The 26,708-nt window shown below is 36.2% G+C and overlaps 2 protein-coding genes across 2 annotated transcripts; both read left to right on the top strand.

Annotated features, from left to right (window-relative positions):
* Nucleotides 1-1,449: 1,449 nt before the first annotated feature.
* Nucleotides 1,450-2,377, top strand: LOC104426120 (nuclear transcription factor Y subunit B-5). Its single transcript, XM_010039074.3, has one exon. The coding sequence runs from the start codon at nucleotides 1,636-1,638 to the stop codon at nucleotides 1,978-1,980; it is 345 nt and encodes a 114-aa protein (XP_010037376.1). The 5' UTR covers nucleotides 1,450-1,635; the 3' UTR covers nucleotides 1,981-2,377.
* Nucleotides 2,378-19,816: 17,439 nt separating this feature from the next.
* Nucleotides 19,817-20,447, top strand: LOC104434737 (nuclear transcription factor Y subunit B-5). The gene has a single exon (XM_010047609.2). The coding sequence runs from the start codon at nucleotides 19,884-19,886 to the stop codon at nucleotides 20,244-20,246; it is 363 nt and encodes a 120-aa protein (XP_010045911.2). The 5' UTR covers nucleotides 19,817-19,883; the 3' UTR covers nucleotides 20,247-20,447.
* The last annotated feature ends 6,261 nt before the right edge of the window (nucleotides 20,448-26,708 follow it).

Here is a 26,708-nt window from a genome sequence, read left to right as displayed (position 1 = left end):
CTAATGAAATGAGATAAAACTTATTTATTCTGCAAGCTAGGATCTCAGAGATATAGACCTAAAATCAGCAATTGCGGGAGCAGTTGCCGACTTAGGAGCTAGAGAACTATCTGTTGCAGATATTTTCTTCGATATCTTCGAAGTGGGAATTCAAAAAAATAAATAAATAAGAGAATGCATCGCAGAAATCTTTACGAATAACAGTTCATGCGAAAGTATGAAATGAGACAGAGAAGCCATCTGATCCTAGCGCTTTGTCCCCATTCGTGGACCACTAAACCTCCTTAATCTACTCGTACCAAATAGGAGCAATAGGGCTTGGCTGAAAATGGGAAGGCGATGTTACTGTAAAGTATTATTAGAACAGATAAAGAAGTATCAGAGCATCCTGAATCCGGAAAACCATAAAGTAACTGATAGCGAAAGACAGCAACAACCTTTTTTTGGTCAGATGGCAACAACTTGTGACCTTCAATTTCGCGCCAGACTTTTCTCTCTAGAAATCACATGATTTCGACTTAAAAAGAAATACAAATTATTAAACAGTCACCCGATCAAATGATTACCTAACTAGAGAACTTAGGAACGGGCATAGAAAATATCACAAGTTAAAACTGAGAGAGGATGGACAACACGAGTAACAAGCCAGCTAGCAGCTGATCTCATTTTTGCTTCTTCCTTATTAATTAGAAATGTTGACTTTAAACTTGATAAATGTACTTGCCAAATGAGGAATATATAATTTTTTTTTTTGTCGGTCATGTGTATTCTTGAACTTTGGAGCTCCTCTATGAGTAGCTTGGCAGGCCCCTAGTGGGCCCATATGGAAAAACCCCCAAAAAAAACCCATAAAACTAAGGACAACCCCATAAACCCATAATACAAATGAGACGCTTGACTTGCACTTGATACTTGAGGTTTTCGTCATTGACTACGCATGCTTTTTGATGTCGTATTCAATGACACAAGCTAGAGAAAATGCCACTCAGTTAATAACTTATTGGTTAATCAGATTCTAAAGTAGAGTAGTGGCGGTTGAATCCACGCAAAAACTTGGGTGGATTACAATTAATCACCAACTTGAGCTTTTATTAATAATCAAATTACTTACTTGGAGTAAGCTCGTTGGTAGACAAAAAAGGACGAACGCTGGGGCTACTTGTCTATCAATATTACACCAAATCAACAAGCATTTTTGAATCCTAAAGACTTAAGAAATTGACTCCACACTCTATCTCATCCTCCACTTAAAATTTGAGGAATATGAGTGTAAAATACATTGAAGAAAGTACATTGCTTTTTTTTTTCCCTTCACCATGATTCATAGGGCTAAGCCGATAAATATGCCGTGGAATCACAATCAACGATATAATTAGAATTTTCGACCCATGGTGTCTTGCCATGATCATCTGGCCAGATTGGGTTTGTGCCAAAAGACCAACCATTTGTGTCAAGCCGGTCCGTCGTCATCACATGCCAAAATGGACAAGACATGAAATCATAAGTTAAATGCGTATATTAAGTCAGATGCCTGACTTCGCGCATTTGTGTACCTTAGAAGGAAGCCCTTTGTCATTAGAAGACAGAGTTTAAATTCAACCAGGATCTTGTACTTTTGTGAGTGAGCCTTTTGAAATGGAAGATAACATCGGTTCTAACGATGGAAGCATCAAGGAGCAAGACAGGTTGCTCCCAATAGCCAACGTGGGGCGGATCATGAAGCAAATCCTCCCTCCCAATGCGAAAATCTCGAAGGAAGCGAAAGAAACGATGCAAGAATGTGTCTCAGAGTTCATCGGCTTCGTGACTGGCGAAGCGTCCGAGAAGTGCCGGAAGGAGAGGAGGAAGACCGTGAACGGTGATGATATTTGCTGGGCTATGGAGACTCTGGGTTTCGACAATTATGCCGGTCCATTAAGGAGGTATTTGCATAGATATAGGGACTTAGAAGGAGATAAAGCTAATCAAGACAGGCAGTGAACAACAGTAGCAAATCAAACGGTGTTGACCAATCTGTGTCATGTAGAATACTCAACAATTTAGAAATAATTTGGCTTCGACCTTCACCTTGGCAAACTTTTAAACTGATGAAAGGAGAGATTAATCTCAAAGCTATGTTGAGGATACCAAGTTTCTGGCTTTAATCATGATGGTACTCATGGAGGTAATTTTACATCTCTGGGCTTTTTATTTGCAGACGCTTTAGCGTTGTTTTTGTTTTCCAGATCTGTCTGCATAGCCTTCAGACAAGAGTTAGCTCGCAGTCTGAAATCAGAGTTCTAAGTGGAACTCTTGATCTTCTAATTTCAGTTTGAGGAAAGCACAGGGAAATGAGAGGATTCACTGGTTCAACTTTCATGTTTCACTCTGATCTGATAAATATATGAAAGTATCATAGACATTTGGAAAAGTTTGTCCTTAATAGAGGCAATTTTTTTTTTTTCGGTTGAACTTAATAGAGGCAATTGATAGAGATAATGTTCTAGGTTTTCTGCATTCAAGTGTCTTAAACTACTGTTAAATAAATTCCCCCTTTCTTACTTTCCACCTGGGATTTTGTAATGATCCCAATTGATTATCAGATGACAATCGAGATGACAATCAGAATAAGGTGAGAAGAGAGAAGGGAAGTGAAGAGAGGAGAGGTAGAAAGTTGAGAGATAAATCTGTATATTTTATCGGTGGATATCCTTACAAATCATAGTGCTCAGCTTATAAGCACGCATATTTCCTTCCCAATCTCTCTATCTCGCTTGACTTTAATGGGAAAATATAAGCACTACAAAAAGTGATCATTTGCCTAATAAGTGCCTGCATGCTGCATAATCCTATACTAACAGTTTCTTTAAGCAAAGAGATGTATATGTTGAGTCTTTCCCTGAATTTGATAAATGAGATAGGAATTATGTAATTTCAACTTTTTGGGTAAAATGAAGGAAAACAGTATTCCTGATAATTCAAGACTTAATTGGATCTTATCCACTGTTGATTATAATCTCAAATATCCTACTACTTTTCACTAGATAGGTGAAGAAATGGATTTGTCATTCCACTTTAATCAATTCAAGAACAAATGAAACAACTAACGCCCTATTCAAGTATCTCAAGTGAACTACAGATAAATTGCATTCTAGTTGAGCAGCTTATCTGCAACTCCTGTAATGTAGATCTCAATTGTGGAATGGGGCCTTTATCAAGTTTATCAGTTCTCCTTCAGGCCAGACTTGTTCTGAAACTTGGGTCATTAATATTAAATTTGAGTATACTCAGTACATCTAGATGGGGTTATTTTGGATTTATCAACGTGTTATTTCTTTGTTTTAATTAGTAGGTATTGATTAGAGAGAGACTGTTAACTGAATCTGTTTGAGTCGGGGCTTTAAACCAACAACTTTGGAGTAATCAATCACTATACACTGATTGCCTCGTTATTTCACTCATTCCCTTCATAAAAAAGAGGAAATCCTTGTCTGAAAAAACTAAGACATGTTTCTTGGGCTGGTGAGAGAAAGCCAAACTGCAGAAGATTAGGGTTAGGGTTAGGTTTCCCTCGAAAAAGCATGGTATATCACACTTTTTAGTATCATCTGCTCTGTTCAAGGTTTCCTTTTTAGAGACACGAGGCATTGATCTGCTTCCTGCACATGGGAAGATGGGTCAAGAAACAGTTTAATGTGTTGAGGAAGACAGTGGGGGGCAAATGGTGGAATCCCAGAAAAGCATTGGCCAACCACGAGTCATTTCAGTACTATGAAACACTATCTATTAGTTGGAAGAAACAGCTGTCCTGATCAAGCAAGAAAAATTATGTGTGGACAGCCAATAAAAACACTAGCTAGCTCTCTCGCCAATGATCCCATGGATATATGCCTAGGACATTGGATACCAAAACCATAGAACATTTCTCCAATTACATGCCAACCTAGCTAGCTAGCTACTTGAGCACCGCATGGATGAGTGATTCATCTTTCTGAAAAAGAACAAGTTTACATAACGTTTTGAGGCCAACATAGAGATTAAACATGTTCATTTTTTAACAAAAAATTGGTAGGAATAGAATAGGTAGCATGTAGGTGGAGTGTTTTGTGAGCACCTAGATTATTAATTAAGTCGATAAGTTCGTACAACTTGTGTTATGAAAAAACAAGGTAAAGCAGGCATTACTATTGCTCATGTCATGATTATTATGCATAGGATAATAAATGTTCTAGGAAAAACTTCAAGAGTAATAATTGGGTTTTTCGACATGGATTGTTAATAAAAACCGTCTCTCATAACAAAGTTAGTCCTAGCTAGATAGCACCCGGAGCTGTGGGCTATCAAGAAAATATTACATGTAATAATCTTCTTGCTGCCTAATTTGATCGTACTAAACTTTAGGTGGGTCAAGTGCCCCCCTCCCCTGATCCTTGCATGTACTCATCATTAATGACGTAAGATCCGATGATCAATCGCTGATTATTTGAATTCGATACGGTTACAAATCTGCTCTTGTAGAATAAGCGAGAGTTAATAATAATTCAATTTATCTGTTTTTCTATTTTATTTTTTTTCAGTTTTGGTGTCAAGTTTAAAACAAAAATCCGTTTAGTAACGCAATTTTATTTCTCTATTTTTGAAACAAATGTTTACTTTAAAAATAAGTTTGGAACAAAAATAAGAAGTAAAACTTTTTTACTTTTCTATCTTTGAAACAAAAATGAGAAATAAAAACTATTTTTAATTGTTTGCCCTTGCTACTAACCAAATGCCCAGCCACCGCCCACCCATTGCCGTTTGTCCATTGCCCCTTGCCAGCCTCTCAGGAGAGAGAAATTTTATGTCGTTATCAAATACATATTTTTATTTAGAAACTTGTTTAGATAATAAAAATTGAAAAATCAATTTCTTGCCAAAAATTGACTTTTGGAATAAAATAATTATTATTCACGCCATATTGACCATGCTCTAGTGATCCCATCTTGATCTCTAGAAATTGTTTTGTTTTGAAGCTTTCTAGACTTTGCTTTGGATTGAAGTTTTCTGGATTGTAATGTACCTCTCATGTACCTTTTAGGAAATGAATGAATTTTTTTTTTGAATGACCAAAAGAAAAAAGTGTCCCCTCCCCCTCCAACGTTGGATATATCTTTAATTCCAAACTACATATGTTTTAAACGCGCATGATAACAATTATATTTTTAAATAGAACTATTTTTTCAGTTCCTTGGACCAAGTTATTTGGTAACGTAATTTCATTTTCTATTTCTAAAACAAATTTTAGTTCAAAAATAGGTTTGGAATATAAATGAGAAGTAAATATTCTCTATTTCATTATGGAAAAGTAATTATAAATAAAATTATTCTTATCGCTCGCCCTTGCTACTAGCCGACTGTTCACCCGCCACCCTCTACCAATCACCTCTTGTTGCTGCCAATCACCATCCGCCAGCCACCATCACCTATTCAAATAAGGTGTACGTCTACAAATAAGTCCCACCATCTCTAAATACGTATAGTTTGAAAAAAGGTGTAGTAGCAAATTGACCATTTTTCTATGTTTTTTTTTTTTCCATTTCAATGAGCTCACGTCTCTTTGTGTTGGCGATTAATTCTAATTTAAATATTTACTATTCAAGATATTATTGTAATGTTACGGTCCAATCCATGTGGGGCATATACTAAAAAATAAAATATAATGATTGGAGTTGCGTATTTGCTTTGAATGATATCATAAGGATAGCCGCCCGATATTGGAATTGAGGTGTCATAACTCACATACTCCACTCTTAAACCATTGACATCCTTAACACCATTCATCCATGTCTCCGGTGGCATTCCCCTATTTGATGCGTGGAATTAAGGTGTCATAACTCACATACTCCCACTCTTAAACCATTAACATCCTTAACACCATTCATCCATGTCTCCGGTGGCACTCCCTATTTGATGCGTGGATCACTCTATCCCTACCCCCGACGCTATCTTAAAAGACTGCTGGAAGACAAATCTTGTCGAGCCCTCTTACCCTGACGATCATTCAGTCTCACTTGTCAGATTAGGTCTAAGTCTAGTTTATTCACAAATAACACATAAACTCGAGGGTCCCTAATCATGCCTCTAGAAATTGACCTAGCTCGCATGCTTGAATAAGGGTGGACACCAATTTGTGTGGTTATTCAGAGAATCCATCTTGGAAAATTGGGTAGTTTACAATTACTGTTATTTAATTTTAAATACTTGTATTATTATTTACTTAGAATGATCTTTTAACATTAGAATCATTCGAAATGATTTTACGCGTTTCCCAACTCCGTCAGAGATTTCGAAGATGAGAATCATAACGTGATATTGGCAATAGAAGTGATGTGAATGGGAAATATTTGTATCTCGATATGAGTAAAAGGTGCAGCGTCAAACTCGTTCAATGAATGTCGTGTCATTCACCGCGCTGCTGAATTTAATAATTACTTAATAAGCGAAATGGCCCTCTTCCCAAATATTTTTGACTCATTGAAAAATGTATGTCAATAAAAAAAAAAAAATTGTCCAAAAATTCTTAAAATTATTGTACAGTGATCAACTTTGCTCTAAACCTTTAAATTATGTTAATTTAGTTATAATTTTTTTAAATTTTCCAATTCAATCCTTTTAGTCAATTTTGGTTAGAAATTACTAATATAAATAATTTTTCAGTTTTTAGATTTTTAGATTTTTCTAATTTTTGAATTTTTCTTCTTCTTTTTTCCTTTTATTTCTTTCTTCCTTCATTGATCACCAGGCCTCAATAAGCTTGCAACATCCTTGCTAGCCACTAGCAAGGGTTGAGCCTTGCCAGCCCTGGGTGAGGTTAGCCTCTTCCTTTGGTTGGCAAGGCTCGACCTCGCCAAATCTAGCAAGATCAACCTTGCCTGAGGCTCGTGAGATTGACCCTCGTCCAATGACAACTCTCGCCTAAGGCTAGCAAGCTCAGTTGACCTCACTAGTTTCTCAAGGGCAAGCCTCACCCTAGGCCAACAAGGTCTAACTCGCTAGTTAGAGGAAGAAGGAAATAAAAACAAAACAAAAAAAAAAGGAAAAAAAAAAAAAACTCCAAAAATTTATTAAAAATTCCATAAATTTTTTTTTTTTTTAAAATATGTAAAATCTTGTCCACGTCAATGCCGGCATGCCATGTTGGAGAATAGCATCCACATTAGCGATATTTAGACCAAAAATTGGTGAAACTAACTAAATTAGCAAATTATAATAAAATTTTATGATTAAATTACAAATCGTCAAAAGTTTTAGGACCAAATTGTCACAACTAAAATGTTTAGGATTAAACTAACATAGGTTTAGGAGTTTTTGGGCTAGGGTGAGGCTTGCCCTTATAATTGGAAAGTTTAGGAATGAACCCATTATATCATAGGTTTAGGAGTTTTTGGGCAATCTTCTCGTTGGTAAAAAGAGAACACTATGCAAGAAATTGCATATATAAATGGAATTCTAAGAGCTTTTCCTATTCATGTTTGAGATTGTATATATAAGTTTCTTTTTATGAATAGTGAGATGAACCTTCCTTCATGAAAGAAAAATCATCATTTCTTGGACTAATGGTGAGTGTGTTACCTAGTTATATGTAAAACCATTTTGGAATAACATGTCATGATCTTATGTAAGAAGTCGAAATGGTGTTCTTTCACATGAAAGAGAGGAACTTGATTCAGTTACAACTATTGATTAACTGTTTGGGGCTAAGTAGACAAGCGTAGACAAAAACAAGTTCCTCCCAAGAAGAAAAGTTTAGTTGAAAACAATTGAAATATTTTATACGAATAGAGATGGGTTGATGAACATTTGAAGGATTCCCAAGCAATGTTCCATTAAAATCGAAATTTATTAGTAAAATCTATTTTTTAATTAAAGAAAAAAAAACCTACAGTTAGGGTATTGTGTGCTTGTTAAACTGGCCAGATCCATGAGTTGAAACTTGAGCCCCTTGCCTTATAGTGCGTTTATTTCACTAGTAGAGCTTTTTGCTAGTGGTGGTCCTGGTGGTCTTGAACACGAGAGAAAAGGGAAAGAGGGTTTAGGTTCTTCTACACATTCAAGATTGCTTTGTACTCAAATTGAAAACACAAGTTGTAAATTTCTTATAGTTCCACTAGAAGGCTGTACCAAACTTCCAAGTAATTGGTTGTGTTCACTTTAGAGAGATTTGCTATCACATATTTCGCAATTGATTCGGAGTTGGTGTTGTAATGGCGTGCAGAAGGGGGAGCTTGTGTTTTAGTATGTTTGTGGGGTGCTTGAATTACGTACTCATGATCGAAATTGATTAATGAATTCCGTTATACTGTGGTATTTTTCCTTTCACACGAAATGTGTTTTCCATATAAATCTTGGTGTAAATTGCTCTCTCTAAATCCTCTCACATGTATGTGAGAGGTGCTTTCTTCTTGACATTTTCAAATTACCAAAAGGAAAAAGACTGAGTTGATAAATAAATAAATAAACCATTTGATTTGTAGGAGTTATATATGAAATACGAGGCTCAACATGATCAAATGACTAGAAATCTGGATTAAAATACATTCATTTAGTCCATTATATTTGTAGGGGATGTCATTGAACAATTAGAACAAATTCAGGGATCATTCATAGCTTTATCCCTTTTTTTTAGTAGAAGGATACTATTCTCAAATAAAAGGGCATCAATTATTGAATCATAAATATTTGTTTGTCACAAAAGTGCAATTAAATTTTAAAATTCTCAACAACAAAAAAAAAACACAAATAAGTCCTAAAATTTCTAAAAAAAATGCAATCAAGTTCTAAAAAATGTCAAATTGGTCCAACAAGTCTTTCCATTAATTACAGTTTTTAAAAATTTTAAGACTTGATTGTGCTTTTGTTACACATTTTAAAATTACATTGTACTTTCGTGACAAGTTCTAAAACTTCTAGTGCACTTCTCCCTAAATATTACTTGATGACCTCATAGCTAATCACACTTTCTAAGTATACACTTCTTTAATACACACACAAATGCAAAAAGAATTACCAAAAAAGTCATAAATCAATTGCAATTGTATCAATTTAGTCTCAAACATTTTTTAATCAATTGGATCCTAAATATTTTGCATTTGTGCCAATTCAATTTATCTAGCCAATTTTGGCTAGCTAGTATTGATGTGATATGACCAATGCTGACATTAATAGTTTTTAATAATATTAAATATTTTTTTCAAATTTATTTATTTATTTTTATTTTCTTTATTTTTCTTTTGTTTTTTTATTGTTCCCTTCCTCCTTCCTCCGGCTAGTCATTGGTTGGTGATTGGCCAGAGGCTAGGGCTGGTGAGGTCTCCTAGCCTAATGATGGTAGGGTCAACCTTGTCCAACCGTGGCGAGGTGATCTGGTGAGGCCAAGCCTTGCCCAATGATAGCAAGGTTGATCTTGTCAACCCTAGCCTTTGGTTGGTCGCAATTGATGATTGGTCGGAGGAAGAAGGAAGGAGAAAAAAATGAAAAATGAAAAAGAAAGAAAGAAAGAAAGAAATTAATAAATATTAAAATGTTATTTAAAATTGTCTATAAATTACGTAAAATTGACCGGATGGATTGAATTGATACAAAAGTAAAATCTTTAAAACTCAATTGACAAAAAAGAAAAAAATTATGACTGAATTAGCGCAATTACAATAAATTTATGACTTCTTTGGTAATTTTCCCCACAAATGCATGGCCAATTTTAAGGAGACTCTCGTATGTTTGCCAATTACATATGCATCATCAACAATTTACAACCCAATTTGGGATCCCAAAATCCCGCAAGTGGTCCTGACTTTGATGAGCCTTCGGCGGGATCTTGAAGATGACATTCGGCTGCCTCGCAAACATCCAGATCCACTTGAACAGATAGCTGATCGGCACTTTCCTCGCTGCGCCGGATCGGTTCGAAGATACAATCTTGCTCTCCCCGTCAAGTATACAAAACCCCACTTCTTTGAGCCCCTCATCCACCAATTCAACCTCTTTTGCCACTTCCTCACTGATCGCCACCACTCCATTTAGATCACTCTCGGGCGAAGGCAAAACACTGAACTCGAGCCCTTCCTGATATATGAACTCCTTCGAACGGTTCCCCAACATCTCCTCGAACAGCTGATTACTCATGTTCCATCATCCTCTAATCCCACTCCTGACCACGCATCAGTTGATGAGCTCGTGGGGGATCATGGCGGCGGAACAAAAACCGTTCCTAGAGATTGAGACGACAACGACCACGAACCCCGAGTGTGTAGCTGGTACATTCGCAACACCGTGAGCGAACGTCAGGGAAATGCAGTGGAGGACCTTTGTGTAGGACAGATCCGGCAGATCCTTGGGCTGGGTGATATCTTGACGGCTAGCTAGGCGTCGGACGGAGACCTTGTTGTTGAGCTCGAAATGTACGTCTCTGAGTATCTTAATATGTTGGTCAATAAATTAATGAAAGAAAAGGTTACTTTCATGTAAAGTGCAAACTGTGGATTTTAGTTGATTCTAAACTTCAGGTTTAAAAGATCAGTTGAATATTTCGGGGCATTGACCGCGCATTTATTGCTGCAGTAATAATTAATGCTGCCATGTAATAAACAATTCAGTCCCTTTGATTTAAGTGGTTAAATAGCTATTATTTTCTTTAGTAACAATAAAGAAGAAGTAATATAAAATATTCCAAAAATGCCTTACTCTCTAATAGATTAACCACTTAATACAATCCTATGTTACTAAACATGTAATGAATAATATGTAGTTGTATGATATGCAATTGATCGCTGCATAATGTACTTCATATGTATTATGATGGTCATGATAATACGATAATTGTACAATACTGTCATCGTTATGTGACACAAATGGTTTGTTTCATTTGAATCTTGCCAATAATAAGCTATCCGGTAGTATTCCGGACTGCTGGAATCGTTCATATTCCTTAACTTTGCCATTTAATAAGTTGTCCACGGTACTTGCACGCTCAATTGGAACCATCCTTTCAACCCTACACTTGAATGGAAATCATCTCAATGGAGAGATTCCTCTATCTTTGTGTTATTGCACAAGTAAGAAATTTGGACCTTGGAGAGAATAGCTTCTCCAAAAGCATTTCAACATGGTTCAATGAAAGCTTTCATGTTTTGTTGATCCTGAGGTTACGAGAGAATAGGTTTACTGGAAGCATCCCTCTGCAGCTCTGCTCACTCTTGGGATTGAAAATATTAGACATGGCGGCGAACAACTTGACAGGAATAGTCCCACGTTGTCTTGGCAATATGAGTAGCGTGATTAAATTGATTTAGTCAATCCATTTGGATCTATGGCCACTACTCCTACAAAAGATATTGCTTCCTTTTTATATGCAATTCCATTGCCATTTCATACCTTTGGCATCAAGAGAATGTGGGTGAGATCATGAAGGGAAGATATAATGAATACCAAATTGATCTACAACTTGTGGTCAGTTTGGATCTCTCAAGTTACTTCTTGATCAAGTTGATCCTCAAAGAACTTACTCTTCCCTCAAGATTGCATGGTTTGAACTTGTCACACAACCATATCTCTAGAGATATGCTCATTGGCATTGGGAACATTACGTCACCCAAATCTCTTGATCTTTGAAACAACCACCTATCACGGACAATTCCATAGGACATTTCAGCATTGACATTTTTGTGCACCTCAACCTATCGTAAAACAACTTCACCGAGCATATTCTAGAAGGAAATCAAATCCAAACAATCGACAATCCTTCCATATATGCCAGCAATCCTCTACCCTATGGGGATCTTTTGAGAAGAAAATGCCTTTGCACTCTCAAACACTATGAATCCCTCACCCTAAAGATACACATAAAGAGGATAAGCTTGAAGAGGCATTTTAGTATGGGGTCGTAATGCTTGGATTTGCGACTGGGGGGTTATTTGGAGTTTTGTAGTTCAAGAATGATTGGAGAGAGATGTGCATATTTCAGCTCAACAAATCATGCAACAGACTAGACATATGTGGCTATAGTGGTGAAGGTAGTCAAGTTAAAGAGACTAAGACGGTCAAGAAGCATATAAATAATGAGCAATCTCTTAACCTTTCCCCTACCTTTGGTTATTCAAAAGATGAAATAATTTCCTTGATATTACACATATAAGAAAATCTGTATAATTAAAGAGTATTTGACTAAGTCATTAATAACTATGCTAAACTACCATTAGAAGGAAAAAAGCTACCAAAAATCTCAAACTATGCCCATTGTGACATATTTACCCTAATTTTTTTCTTTGATACAAAATATCCCAAACTTATGAGTACTATAAAAAAAAATTCCCTACATAGAATAATGTTGACATAGTGCATACTCACGTGATTTAAGTAGAATAAAACAATGTTGTTTTAACTGGAAAGTCATCTAACTGAACCTTGACAATAGATAAATGTGTTACATGAATACAAGTTTGGAGCTTTTCATATTACAAGAAAAAAATTAGGGGAAATGTGTCACATTAGGCGTAATTTGGGATTTTTAATATCGCAAAGAAAAGTTTGGGAGTAGACATGTCACAATGGGCATCGTTTGAGATTTTTTGTGGCTTTTTCCCTAAATATAAAGTATACAAAATATATTGCAAGATTTCAAAATTACATGCAACAAATATATCTACGATAACCACCGCCCGCGGTGGCGTAGCTGGCTTCGGGCTCTCTCCCTCTCACGAAGGGGAGGAGTTCGAATCCCAAGGTGTCGCATTCGCGCAACTCACCCACGGCTAAGTCTTTGGTGGTGGCTCAATCCGCCCCAGGTTTACTCGCGGCTGGGTCTTTGGTGGTGGCTCAGTCCGCCCCGGGTTTACACGCGGTTCTTTGGCTGTACGGTAGTTCTCGGGTCACACAAAAAATATATATATATCTACAATAATCATTTATTTAAAGATAATAATGAATAAGTGTAACTTTGAATATAATTATATAAATTGAATACCTATAATGTTAACAAATTTTTATATTATTACGTCAATAATTATTACACATAATTGTAGATGCAATTATTGTTACGTATTAATTTTAATCAACATTTTTCAATTACCCATAGACTAGAAGGAAGAAGATAAAGGGACCTTTATTGGAATATGGCTCTAACAGCTATTAAATAAGTTGTTCTGAAATAACCACTATATGTAAGAACTGTGTTATGTGACAAATAACGTCATAGTTGTTATGTTTAATATCATATCACAATATTTATAACCAAATTTTAATATTCAATCAAGTCATTATAACTATGCTAAATTATTGTATTGGGAACTATATTGGAATTAATATATATTGAATATAAATTTATTATAAGATGTTGAAACTAGATTCACCAAATGTAATTATGATAATTAATTATTTATAGATATCTATTTAATTGTTTGAGTGTAATCATAATCATATAAATGGATGATTGTCATATTACTAATTGACAATACTATTATTGAAACTATTATTACAAATAATAGTCAATATGGAATTATGTAGTTATGTACATCAGTTTTTAATTTTAAATCAATATTTTTTCAATCACTAGTAGACGAAGAGGTTGAAATAAAGGGACATTTTTTTACAGTATTATTGCCATAGCTAATGGATAACCTGATATTTAACAAATTATAATTTTAAATAAAGAATATGTTATGTTTTGACACAAAAAAAGTTATTGTGTGATGAAGACTATAAAGTAAAGGGAAAAAGAATAAGAACTCTAAACTATGCCTATTATGATATATTTACTTTAAATTTTTTTGACGTAAAAATCTCAAATTTATACCAATGTGATTTATTTACTCCATTGACACTAAAAACTCTAAATTCATATTCATGTGACATATTTGCTCTTCATTAATAATCTACTAATGAGCACCAATGAAAATCTTTTATGGCTACCTAAGGCTGCGCATGATAAAATTTCTGAAACAGAAATTGATTTACGGCAAAAATCAATTTCTTAATTTCTATTCCCCGGACAAGTTTTTGAGCAAAGAAACCCGTTTGATAACGATTTAAAATTTTTATTTCTGAAACAAAAATCCATTTGATAACAGAACTAAATTTTTATTTCTAGGAATAGAAATTGATTAGATAACAATATAGGAAATCCTCAAATACAAAATAATAGTCGAAATAATACTAAAACAACATAGAAAATCCTCAAATACAAAATAATACTAATACATTACAGAAGTTGACAATACAATTTTATGGAATTTCCCGCATATTATTATCACTTGCCATTTTATCAGTAATTATTTTCCTAAGCCTATTTATTTGGTTTCCCTTCGCGGTCAATGTATCGTTTGCAAGCTCATCTTGCATAGATTCAAACAAGTACTGCGGAAGCATGAATATGGATACCATCAATGGCGTCTATACAGCCTTGTCATTTTATCAAAAACCAGTATTATACAATATTATCAACAAAATAAAATTAATGGTGTAAAAGAATATATGAGAATTCTACCTTAAAGTAATGTTTATGGTTAGGAACCAATCGGGGGAAGGTCAATTTATTTTGATTCTCGAATTGAATCAGTTAGTTGCTCATCCCTAATTTTTTTTATTGTTGCTCAATGAACCTTTAATGGCCCTTGCATAGCAAAAAGAGAGATTCTCTTGAATCTCTTGCCTTCGAATTAAAATTCAAGATTGTATAACAATCTAATTATTTTGATTTTGCAAGAATTTTGAATCCGTAAAAAAATAAAATAAAATTTCTAGGCATGCTTTTTATTCATTTATTACGTAAGAATTTTTTCTTCAACTAGCCATGCGCGTGTCTTTTCTAGGAGGAAAGAGCCCCATTATTTTTAAGTAAGTATTTAAGAACTTTGGTCGTTTTTGAAAATTGGGGACTCATTCAATTGCCTTTCATCCTAAATAGGAAATTATAAAAAAAAAAATGCAAAAAAAAAAAAAAAAAAAAAAACACGAGCAAAATAAGAAAAAGAAAATTAGCAATAATTTGTGAAGTTGTGATTATGAGTAAAATAAGTTAGCAAGAAAGTGCAACGGTCTTTTATATGGTTTGATTTCAGTTTCTGATTTTTATTTTAGAAATCGAGAAGTTAAAAATTTCGGTTTCGATTTCTTCAATTTCTCTATTTCGGAATATAAATCTGTTTTGAAATAGAGAAATCAAATTAAGTTACCAAACGGATTTCTATTCCAAACCTGTTCCGAGAACGAGAAACAGAGAAATCGAGAAACAAAAATTTTGTCATGCGCACCCTAAATGAACGATGAAAGGCAAACGGTTTTGATGTGATTTGTCCACTAGACAAAAATATGTGAACTTATTGTATGTTTTTCTTTTCTCCTTTTCTTTTTCCTTTTCCTTTCCTTCATCCTTCTCCTTTTTTTTTTTTCTACATGGCAAACTCATTGATGAAAGCAACGGTGAGGGCGGCAACAAATGTGTCGGTCAAGTGCAAACTAAGGAAGAAGACAAAAGTTAAAAGAAAAGGAAGGTAAATATGTCTCATAAGCTTAAGTTTTGGATTTTTTATGTTAAAAATTGAGGATAAATATCATACGCAAGTATAAATTTGAGACTTTTGTTATCACCAAAATAGTTTTTGAAATAAATATGTCATAATTGAATTCTTTTTTTTTTATTTGTGACTTTTCTTGAAAAGGCGAAATGTTTTTTAATATGAAGGTTACATATACAAAGAAAGGGTGGAGACGTGATGGGGCCCTGTTCCCCATTACTTGAAAGGACGCTCCATCTCACATCAATCATTCAAAATAAAATGTTTTCTTGAGATCTTGGGAAATCTTTTGACTCTAGAAATGATTACGGTTGCATAGGGAGAACCTTCTTTACTAGTGAAACAATACAGATAATATATATTTAAAAAGGATAAAAAAAAATGTATATCTCACGTAACATCATGCTTATGAGACTATTATTGTATTAATTTATTTTATTGGCAGTTATTATACAGAAGTTTTCTTGGCAGAAGTTGATATGGTCTCTATCTGTACTGTGTACCAAGAATGAGAGGCCAATAGAAAAACTAACTTCCTCGGGCAAGTTATAAATAGATGCATACATTATTCTCGGTGCTGGGGACGGACGAATCACTGGTCATGCTGTGTCCTCCGAGTTTTGCTAATCAAAATGCCAGCATGAAACAACACGAACTGGAATGCGAAATTGCTCTTTGATCAATTGGCATTTTTTTGAACTACACCATAGTTTCTCTGTGGGTAGGGTAAGAATGTGGGTTGATCAATTCCTACTCCAAGCCACGATGACTATACAAAACACTCCTCAGACACAACAGGAGAACAAATGCAGCAAGCAACCAAAAGTCAATCGTCTAAAGCTGCACTATGCCAGTTAGAATTAAAAGCCGGCAATTGGGGAGAATGCACTTTGTGCTTCAATTCCCTAGAGCCTTCAGAGCTGCACTTGACAGCAAAAGACCCCACTTTAGCTACACGATCTTTGGAATAAACGATCTGGTTATGCAGCAGCTCATTCCTAGCTCTTTCCAAACTTAATTGATGCATCCATTCCAAGCAAGTTCGAGAAGAATATGCCTAATGCTTGCACCTCGAGCAGCCTGTTTTAGCCATACAAACTCATTATTCCAGTCGCAAGGGGATCTGTCAATACCACAGAGGAGCAGTATTTCCTACAACTAGTAGCAGAGAAGCAACACTTAGAAAATAGGTGATCTCTAGATTCATTTTGCTGAATATATCACAAACATAAAGGAGAACTTGGAGAAGAATACCAATTAACAATCCTTTCAAGATTAGGCAGCTTATTGAGATAGCCATCCTAGCTGTAAGTGCAAATGTAGGCACATTTTGAGAAAACCAAATACTTCTATGCCAGTCGACTTTTGCTCCATGATTTCTTACAAGGTTCCATGCATCAGAATATCTCAAGACTCCAATCTTTAATGAAGTGCATACTGCTTTATCCTCAGCCAGTGACTTAGGAAAAGGACACCACATAAAGCTGCTTGTAGAGAAACTAAGCTAGCTGTAGGTCACGTCCAAGCAGAATCTCAAATAACATCAGCCACTTTGCTGGCAGCGTATTAGATAATTCTTCAAGAATAAGCATCTCTAGAATTCCATGGGGATGTCAATTATCTGCAAAGATCTGTAGATTTGCCATTACCAATCTAGTACTTAATTGAAGGCTTAAGAATCAAACTAGCCTTTACTAGTTTCCTATAAGCATAAGCAGAACTCGCATTAGGAGAGGCAGACCAATACTACCTTTGCCTATAGGATAATTGCAAAGCCAAGCTATCCATAGAGAGCCTTACTTAAGATAATTTTCCAGACACGTTTGATGATGCAAGCAATGCTCCAAACGTCCACTCTCCTAAGCACAATTCCTCCTTCATGTTTAGTAAGACAAACTTGCTTCCAATTCAATACGGCACCCTTGTCACCACTTTGTTGCCCTTTCCAAAGAAAAGACCCACCTACATTTCTGCTCAACTACTTTAATGACCTTCTTTGGAAGAAGAAAATCCGGCACCAAAAGTTAACAAGACTACAGGCAACAGCTTTAATGAGTTGAAGCCTGCCAGCATATGTCAACTTTTTCACTGTCCAAAATGTGAATCTGGCTCTAATTTTATCCACGGAATGCTTAGAATCTATATCTGTAAGCCTACTGGATATAAATGGTACTCCGAGGTATCTAACTAGAAGATGCTCTCTGCTAAAACCACAAATTTCAAGCAAATTAGGAACCTGTTTGTCAGAACATCCGGGAGTAAAAGCTTCAGTTTTGGAGGGGTTAACTTGAAGGCTAGATTCAAACCAAATAAATAAAAACTTGAAGGCTAGACATATTCCTGAAGTCTTGCAAAATAGAAAGAAAATCTCTTAAAAATACAGCATTACAAATCATCAAATCATCAACAAAACAAAGGTGATGAACTGAATTTTGGGACAGGATGGGTGGTACTTAATCATCTATCTTCTAGCAGCCGCATTAAGCATTCTCAAAAGAATCTCCACAGCGAGCACAAATAGATAAGGGGAAGGAGGATCACCCTGTGTCACCCTCTTTACCGGCAAGAAAACCTTGAGAACCGTGGATATTAGTGGGGAAAGAGGAAAAATAATGCACAGCTTGATCCAAATCAGAAAAGAAACATGCACACCAGTTGCATGCAGAATCTTTGCAAGGAAGTCCCAATTCAATTAGTCAAAAGCTTTTATCAGCATCAATCAAGCAGCTTGGAGATGTACCATCCCTATGATTCATGCTCATGAAATGAGGTAAAACTTACTCAACCTGCAAGGCAGGATCTTAGTAACTCATTTATGAACAACAATGCACCAAGATATAGGCCTAGAGTCAGCAATTGTAGAAGCGGTTGCTGATTTAACTAGAGAAATAGCTGTTGCATTTATTTTTTTCAATAGCCTCAAAGAGGAAAGAAAGAAGACATTGCATCACACGAATCTTTACTAATAAAAATCCAAGCAAAAGTATAAGATGGACCAAAAAGCCATCTGATTCTAGTGCTTATCCCCATTCATCGACCACAAGACCTGCTGAATCTCTTCATACGTAACAGGAGCAATAACTCTTTGCTGTAAATGAGAAGGCAATGTTACCGTGAAGTATCATTTAGAACAGATAAAGAAGTTTTAGAGCATCCCAAATCATGAGAACCAAGAAGTAACTGATAGTGAGAGATGGCAACAATAAATAGTCGTGTGACCTTCAATTTCACACCATAGATATTGCTTTCTAGAAGTCAGCACAAGTTTAACTGGAAAAGGAATGCAAACTATCAAGTGGTCACCCAATTTATTGGGTTACCTAACTAATCGACTTAGGAACAAGCATATTAACTATCACAAAATAAAAATGCGAAATTCTGGATCAACTTGAGAGACAAGCAGACTAGCAGCTAATCACATTTTTGCTACTTTTAATTAATTAGAAATACTGATTGAATCAACTTGATGAGCGTTCTTGCTGAGTGAAGAATATATATAACTAAAAGACCTCCTTCAACTTGCCATATCTTCTCAATAAAGGAGACACTTAAGTTGCACTTGATGCTGATCAAAGTGTCATCAGCTACAAAATCTCAAGGATTTAAACCTTAAAATCCTCTAAATTTCATTCAATTTAAAGTGCTTTTATGGTTTTGATGCCAAATTAATGACACAAGCTAGAGTAAATGTCATGCAATTATTGACTTATTGGTTAATCAGATCCTATAATAGAGTATTACCGGTTGAATGCACTTAAAGACTTGGGTGGATTACAAATAATCATTAATCCTAGGCTTTCATCGCTAATCAAATTACTTACTCAAAGTAAGCTTATTTGTAGAGAAAAAAGGACGAAGCTGGGGGTACTTGTCTACCTCAAAACTCACCAAATCGGAAAGAATATTTGAAGCCTAAAACTTAAAAAATTCACTCCCGATTCTGTCTCATCCTCCACTTATAACTCGAGGACCAAAAGGTGTAAAATACACTGAAGAAAGCACATTGATATTTCTTTTTATTTTTCTTTTTTTCACTAGGACCTACGGAGCAAAGACAACCAATATGCCATGAAATCACAATCAACTATATCATTAGAATTTTTGACTTCATGGTGTCTACTCATGTTTATCTGGCTAGTAGATTGAGCTTGTGACAGACCCACCATTTGTGTCGATCTGGTCTGCCGTCGTCATCGCATACCAAAATGGACAAAGACTAAAATCATAAGTTAAATGCATATATTAAGTCGGATGCCTAACTTCGTGCATTTGTATACCTTAGAAGGAAGCCCTTTGACATTGGAAGACAGAGTCTAAATTCAACCGGGATCTTGTACTTTTGTGAGTGAGCCTCTTGAAATGGAAGATAACATCGGTTCTGACGAAGGAAGCACAAAGGAGCAAGACAGGTTGCTCCCAATAGCCAACGTGGGGCGGATCATGAAGCAAGTCCTGCCTCCCAACGCAAAAATCTCCAAGCAAACGAAAGAAACGATGCAAGAATGTGTCTCAGAGTTCATCGGCTTCGTGACCAGCGAAGCATCGGAGAAGTGCCGGAAGGAGAGGAGGAAGACCGTGAATGGTGATGATATTTGCTGCGCTATGGAGACAATGGGTTTCGATGATTATGCTGGTCTGCTAAGAAGGTATTTGCATATATATAGAGGATTAGAAGGGGAAAAGGCTAATCAAGTCAAGGCGATGAACAACACTCAACAGTAGCAAATCAAACAGTGTTGAGCAATCTTTCTCATGTAGAAATAAACAATTTAGGAACAATCAGGCTTCGACCTTCAACTCAGCAAACTTCTAATACGATGAAAGGAGTGATAGATCAATCTCAAGGCCATGTTGAGGATGTAAGGGAAGGTATTAGGGCAAGACATATTTATCAAGTTTCTAGCTTTATTCGTGATGACACTCATGGGGGTAATTTTTTATATTGGGCTCTTTATTTTCAGACGCTTTAGTGTTGTTTTTGTTTTCCAGATTTATCTGGATGGCATTCAGCCAAGAGTTATTTAGGATAATGTTCACCTAATTCACTGGAATATTTCGTAATCAAATCAAAAATACTCAGCACTTGCGGTCTGATATCAAGCCAAGAGTTATTTCAATATGAGGAAAGCACAGGGAGATGAGAGGATATACCGGTTCACAGTTCAGCGGAAGAGAAAAAACAAGGTTAGCGAATCAGCTTTCATGTTTCATTTTTATCTGATAAACATATAAAAGTATCATAAAAATTTGGAAAAGTTTGTCCTCAGTACAGGTAAATAATAGAGGCAATATTCCAGATTTTCTGTGATTAATTATCTTAAATTACTGTGACACGGATTCCCCTTTCTTACTTTCCACCTGGTACTGTGAAATGATCCTAATTGATAATGGGATGAGAATTGAGACGTTAATCAAAATAAGTTGAGAAGAGAAGGGAATCAGAGTAAGGTGAGAGGAGTAGGGAAGAAAAGAAAGGATAGATAGAAAGTCAAGAGAGAAATTTCTGTATTCCATCAGTTGGATATCCTTACAAGTAATGATGCTCAGCACACATTTCCTTCTCAATGAATTCCAGAACAAAAGAAACAACTAATGCTTCATTCATGGATCTCAATTGAACTACCAATGAATGGTATTCTACTTCAGCAACTGTTCCTGCAACTTCAGTAACATATCTCTTAATTGGGAATTGGATCTTTTAAGTTTTTCAATTCTCCTTCAGGCTAGACTTGTTCTGAAACTTGGGTCATGACATTTTTAAATTTGAGCATACTCAGTACATATAGGTGGGGTCATTTTGGACTTATCAACATGCTATTCCTTTGTTTTAATTACTAGGTATTGACTAGAGAGAGACTGTTAACAAAATCTGTTTGAGTTAGGGTTTGAACCAACAACTTTGGAGTATTCAGTCACCATACCCTGACTGCCCAGTTAAATTATGATTGCCATTATAAAAAAGAGGAAACTCTGAGAAAATCAAGACATGCTTCTTCAGGTAGGCAGAGAAAGCCAAACTGCAGCGAATTAGGGTTAGGTTTCTTGAGAAAGAGCATTATGTCACACTTTTTAGTCTCATGTGCACTGTTTAAGATTTATGGTTGTAGAGATACTAGGCGTTGATCTGCTTCCTGCACATGGGAAGACGCATCAAGAAACTGTTTAATGTGTTGCAGAAGAGAGTGGGGGACAAAAGGTGGAATCCCATAAAAGCATTGACCAACCACAAGTCGCATGAGTACCATGAAAAACTTTCTATTAGTTGGAAAAAACAGTCGTCCTGATTAAGTAAGAAAGATATATGGACAAACCAATACAAACACTAGCTAGCTCTCTTCCCAATTACCGATAAACGCATGCCCAGAAATGTGCATGCCAAAACCAGGAACATGTCACCAATTATATGCCTACTTGGTTAGCGAGCTAGCTGCTACTCAAGCACCTCATGGATGACTGATTCATCTTTCTGAAAAGAACATGTTTGCATATGTTTGAGACCTACATAGAGATTAGAAATGTTCATTTTTTGACCAAAAAAAAATTGACAGGAATAAAATAGATAATGATGCAAGTCAATGGGATATTTTGTTTTTATCTATGATATATAATGAATCCAGTCGATAAGATTATACACTTTGTGTTATTTAAAAAAAAAAAATAGCATAAGGCATGCATTATTGTTGCTTATGTCATGGTTATGGTCCCTTGGATAATAAATATTCTAGGGAAATCTTAGTAATAATGATTTGATTTTTTTGACATCGACAATTTAATCAAATCTTTTCTCTCGTAATAACAAAGTTGGTTCTGGCTAGATAGTGCCTAGACTCATATGATCATATTGAACTTTAGGAGGAGGTCCCTCTCTCCAGTGTTAGATATATTTTAATTCCACATTACTCGTGTTTCGGTTGTTTATGTCAATGGATAAATCATGCATAACCTCAAACTAGCATACTACCTTTTATAGTTGTGTGTGTATGAATGAGCCACAACCATATTGTGCTTATCCCAACATCTCTTAATAAATGTAATTCAAAAAATAAGATAAATGTAACAAAATCACCGTTTTGCTTTGTCTTTTCCATGTAAGTGGACAATAGACTCATGTGTTTAGCTATTGAATCTAATTTAAACTTTTACTATTTAAGATATTATTATAATAAGAAGTTCCAATCCACATGGGACAAATTCTAAAATGAAATACTCTGATTGGAGGTGGTTTTTCGCTTTGAATAATATCACAAGGCTTTGCCTTCCGATATGAAACTTAAGAGTGTCACAACTCACAAACTCCCACATTAAAATTGCCAATATTCTTGTCATTGTTCACCTGCATCGCCAGTGGCACTCCCCCATTGAATGTTTGGTTCAATTTAATCTTACCCCCTACACCATCCTAGAAGACTTCTAGGAATATCATCATGTCGGAGCCCACTTACCCCAAAGATCACTCCCCACCATTGTTGAATTGGGTATGGGCCTAGTCCATCCAGAATTGGCACATCTACTGGAGGAGTCCTACCCATAAGCCATTTGGAAATTGCCCAGCCTGTGTGCTCGGATAAGGATGGATACCAAGTTACCAACTTGTGTGCTTACTTATAATACTCATTTTGTAAACTAAAAGCCGTTTATTATTGTAGTTATTTCATATTAAATAATTTAATAATTCATTACTCCGAATAACCTTTTAATATTAGAATAATTCGAAAAGATTTTATACGTTTCCCAACTTTGTCGGAGACTTCTCATAATTTTGTCAAATTGACAATGAAAAATTACGTGTATGTGAACTATATGTATCATGATATGAGCAAGACTCATTCACGGAATGTTGTGTCATTCACCATGCTGCTGAATTTTTACTTATTAAGCAAAATGGTCTTCCCAAATATTTGACTCATCATACGATGGATGTTGGTAAAAAATAATGGGTTAATGCAATTAAAAATCACAAACTAATTTTCTCATGACACATTTATCCCAACTTAGTCAAATTCGTATTCTTATGACACATTTATTTTAAATTAATTTTCTTCTCATAAAAATACCCAAATTTGCACCCATGACACATTTATCCTAATCAAATTTCCATCCCATAAAAAAAACTTAAACCGGTATCCCTAACCCTTAACCCAATATCATGTTAAAATGTATACATATCCATACTCATGGCAAACAACTGCTGGATGGATTTGACATAAAAGGACAAATCCAAGATGGAAAATCTAGATGTGTTGACATTTATGCATTTTAATAGAAGGTAGATTTGGGTTAAAGATACCAATTTGAAATTTTTTTTATGACGAAAATTAGTTTAGGGTAAATATTTCACGAGTAACTAGTTCGAGATTCTTTTGTTACATGTTTACTTTGAAGAGATTGGTTGTCACATGTTTTGTAATTTATTTTGGAGTTGGAGGTGTCAACTCTGCACTCTTGATAGAAGTTGATTAGTGGATGCAATTGTGACTTGGGTTTTTATTTTCCCTTTCACATGGAAATGATTTCCCACGTAGATCTTGGTCGGTGTTATTGCTCTCTCTAAATCCTCTCTTTATGCTTATATCTGCTATTGTGACTGTTAATTGATTAGTTACATATCTCTCTTAGGTGGGGTAGGTTCTTTCATCATAATAGTTTTAAAAAACCGAAAGGAAAACGATTGAGATGATAAATAACCATTTGATTTATATTAGTTTTACATGACACGTGAGGTCTAACATGACTACAAGATTGGATCTCTGGAGTAAAAGGCACTTGTTTAGACCGTTAAATTTGTAAGGGATCACATTGAAAAATGAGCACAAATTCAAGGACCATTCAAATAAAAGGGCATTGATTCATTGAATTATAAGTGTTTTTCTTGAAGACATCACTGTTGATCACACTTTCTAATCATAGCCCTTTAGTTTAGTGGATTTACAAATGCATGGCCAATGTAAAAAAAGACTATCTGTTTGCAAATTACATCTGCTCTTGTAGCATTATGATCAACAATATAAACCAAACTGCGATCACTATATCTCGTAAGTAATCCGGACTTCGATAAGCCTCTTCCATGGGATCTTGAAGGCGACATCCTGGCTGCCTGCCAAACATCCCGATCCACTTGAACCAGTGGTTGATGGGCACTTTTCTTCGCCATGCCGGACCGGCTCGAAGCCACGATTTTGTTCTCACCCACCATGTATATAATACCCCCCTTCTTTGAGCACCCCCATCCACCAATCCAGCCTCTTTTGCCACTTCCTCGCCAATCGCTACCTCTTCATTTTGATCCCTCTCCGGAAAAGGCAATCTAGAGCCCTTCCTCGTGTATGAACTCCTTCAAATGGTTCCTCAACATCTCGAGCAACTCGCATTCCATCCTTAAATCTCTGTACCCGCACTTGACCATGCATCGGCAGATGTTGAGCTCGTAGGGCAACTTGATCAAGATGAACACTAGCACCAATTGCAGTGCCGGTGCGTTCGCAGCTTAGTGAGCGAACCTCAGTGAAATGCTGTGGACAATCTCCGCATAGAACAGACCGAGATCCAAGATCCAGCAGATTCTCTGCTGGATGCTGTCTTGCCGGCTTCCTCGCTGGAGACCTCCTTGTTGAGTTCGAAATGCACTTGTTTCATTACCCACAGTTCCATCCGAACAGGATGGTCATCCTTAGGACAGCGAATGGCGAAGCGAGTTACAAACCAAGCTCAGAAGCAGAAGCTCAATGAGTAAAGATTGTGATGCTCGTCTTCCATATCACGATCATCGTGATCAGGAGGAGAGTCAGACTTGCAAAGACCACGGCAACTGCTATCCTGTTACAGCAATAATCGAAAGGAAAAGCAACACTGTCGTAAGGACAGAGATGATCAGTCAATTAATTGCAACAACTCGCTAGAGCTAAAACAACTTGATTAATCGTAGCAATAAGCGCAATTAATCAAAATCCTCACGATTCTAATTTAGTCTAGCCATCAACCTTAAGCTCGAACTAGCCTTGTCATTGAACAAAATGGGATAAGTACACTAGAGGGTGCATGACAACCATTCTGTTCCAGAAATAATTTATGGAACAAAAATAGATTTTTCTATTTCTATTTCTAGAAGAGTTTCTAAGAAAAAATAATCGTTTGATAACGAGACAAAATTTCTACTCTAAAAATAGAAATTCGTTTGATAACGACACAAAATTTCTTCCTTTTCGGGTCGTCGGCGGCGGCCAGCGACGCGACCAGCGGCCAGCGACCACACGAGCGAGGCGATCGGCGGCGACCGGCAGCGGCGGCGGCCGACAGTTGGCGGCGGCGGCCGACGGCGGGCGGCGGTGACCTGCAACGGCCGGTGGCAGGTGGCGGTGGCTGGCGGTGGTGACGGGGCCAACGACCGGCGGCCGATGGCGGGTGGCAGCGAGCATCAATCGGTGGAGGAGGAGGAGGAGGCAAGACGTCGTAGAGGAGATGAGAGTTACCGAAATTAGGATTTGTGGGAGAAATTATTTCTGATTTCTGTTTCTGAAATAGAGAAGTAGATTTTTTCTATTTCTGATTTATCTTCCAAATCTATTTCTGGAATAGAAATCTATTCCAGAAATAGAAAACAGAATAAGTTTATCAAACATTTCTCTTCCAAATAGGTGCGGAACAAAAAAACTATTTCGGAACATAAATTTTGGTTATCATGCGCCCCCTAGAAGTGCCAAAAGTTGTGTACGGCGTTCACTTTAGTGTCAAAATTTTTTATTGGTTCACCTAAGTGCCAAATCGGAGAAAAAAACGATAACTTATGTGATGTTTGGTAATGCTCGGGAACACCTATTTCTATTTTTTTATTCTCCATAACAGAAATATAACATAAATGCATTTGGTAATTTTTTTTCCTGATAACAAATTGTTCCGGGAATAAATTTGGAACAGAAATAAGAAACAAAAACAAAATTGTTTATTGTTCGAGAACAACTCAAGAAATAAGTTTTTTTTTTCTTTCTTTCTCTTCCTCTTCTTTTCTTTCTTTCTCTTCCTCTCTTCTTCCCCCAGCCGGTTGTTGGCCTTAGCATTGGCCGATGACAGACCAAAGGAGGTCCGGCAACCTTGCTAGAGTCTCGCCCTAGCGGGGCAAGGCTCAACCTCACCCGACCACGACGAGGTCGGTGTTGCCTAGGTGGGCGAGTCCAACCTCACGGTGGCTGA

The sequence above is a fragment of the Eucalyptus grandis genome, chromosome 2 (assembly GCF_016545825.1).
Source record: "Eucalyptus grandis isolate ANBG69807.140 chromosome 2, ASM1654582v1, whole genome shotgun sequence".
NCBI lineage: Eukaryota > Viridiplantae > Streptophyta > Magnoliopsida > Myrtales > Myrtaceae > Eucalyptus > Eucalyptus grandis.
This window is presented reverse-complemented; position numbering and strand designations above follow the sequence as displayed.

Bases quoted from the DNA above. Each gene is read 5' to 3' on its own strand.
- LOC104434737 (XM_010047609.2), top strand. From the start codon at position 19,884: ATGGAAGATAACATCGGTTCTGACGAAGGAAGCACAAAGGAGCAAGAC.
- LOC104426120 (XM_010039074.3), top strand. From the start codon at position 1,636: ATGGAAGATAACATCGGTTCTAACGATGGAAGCATCAAGGAGCAAGAC.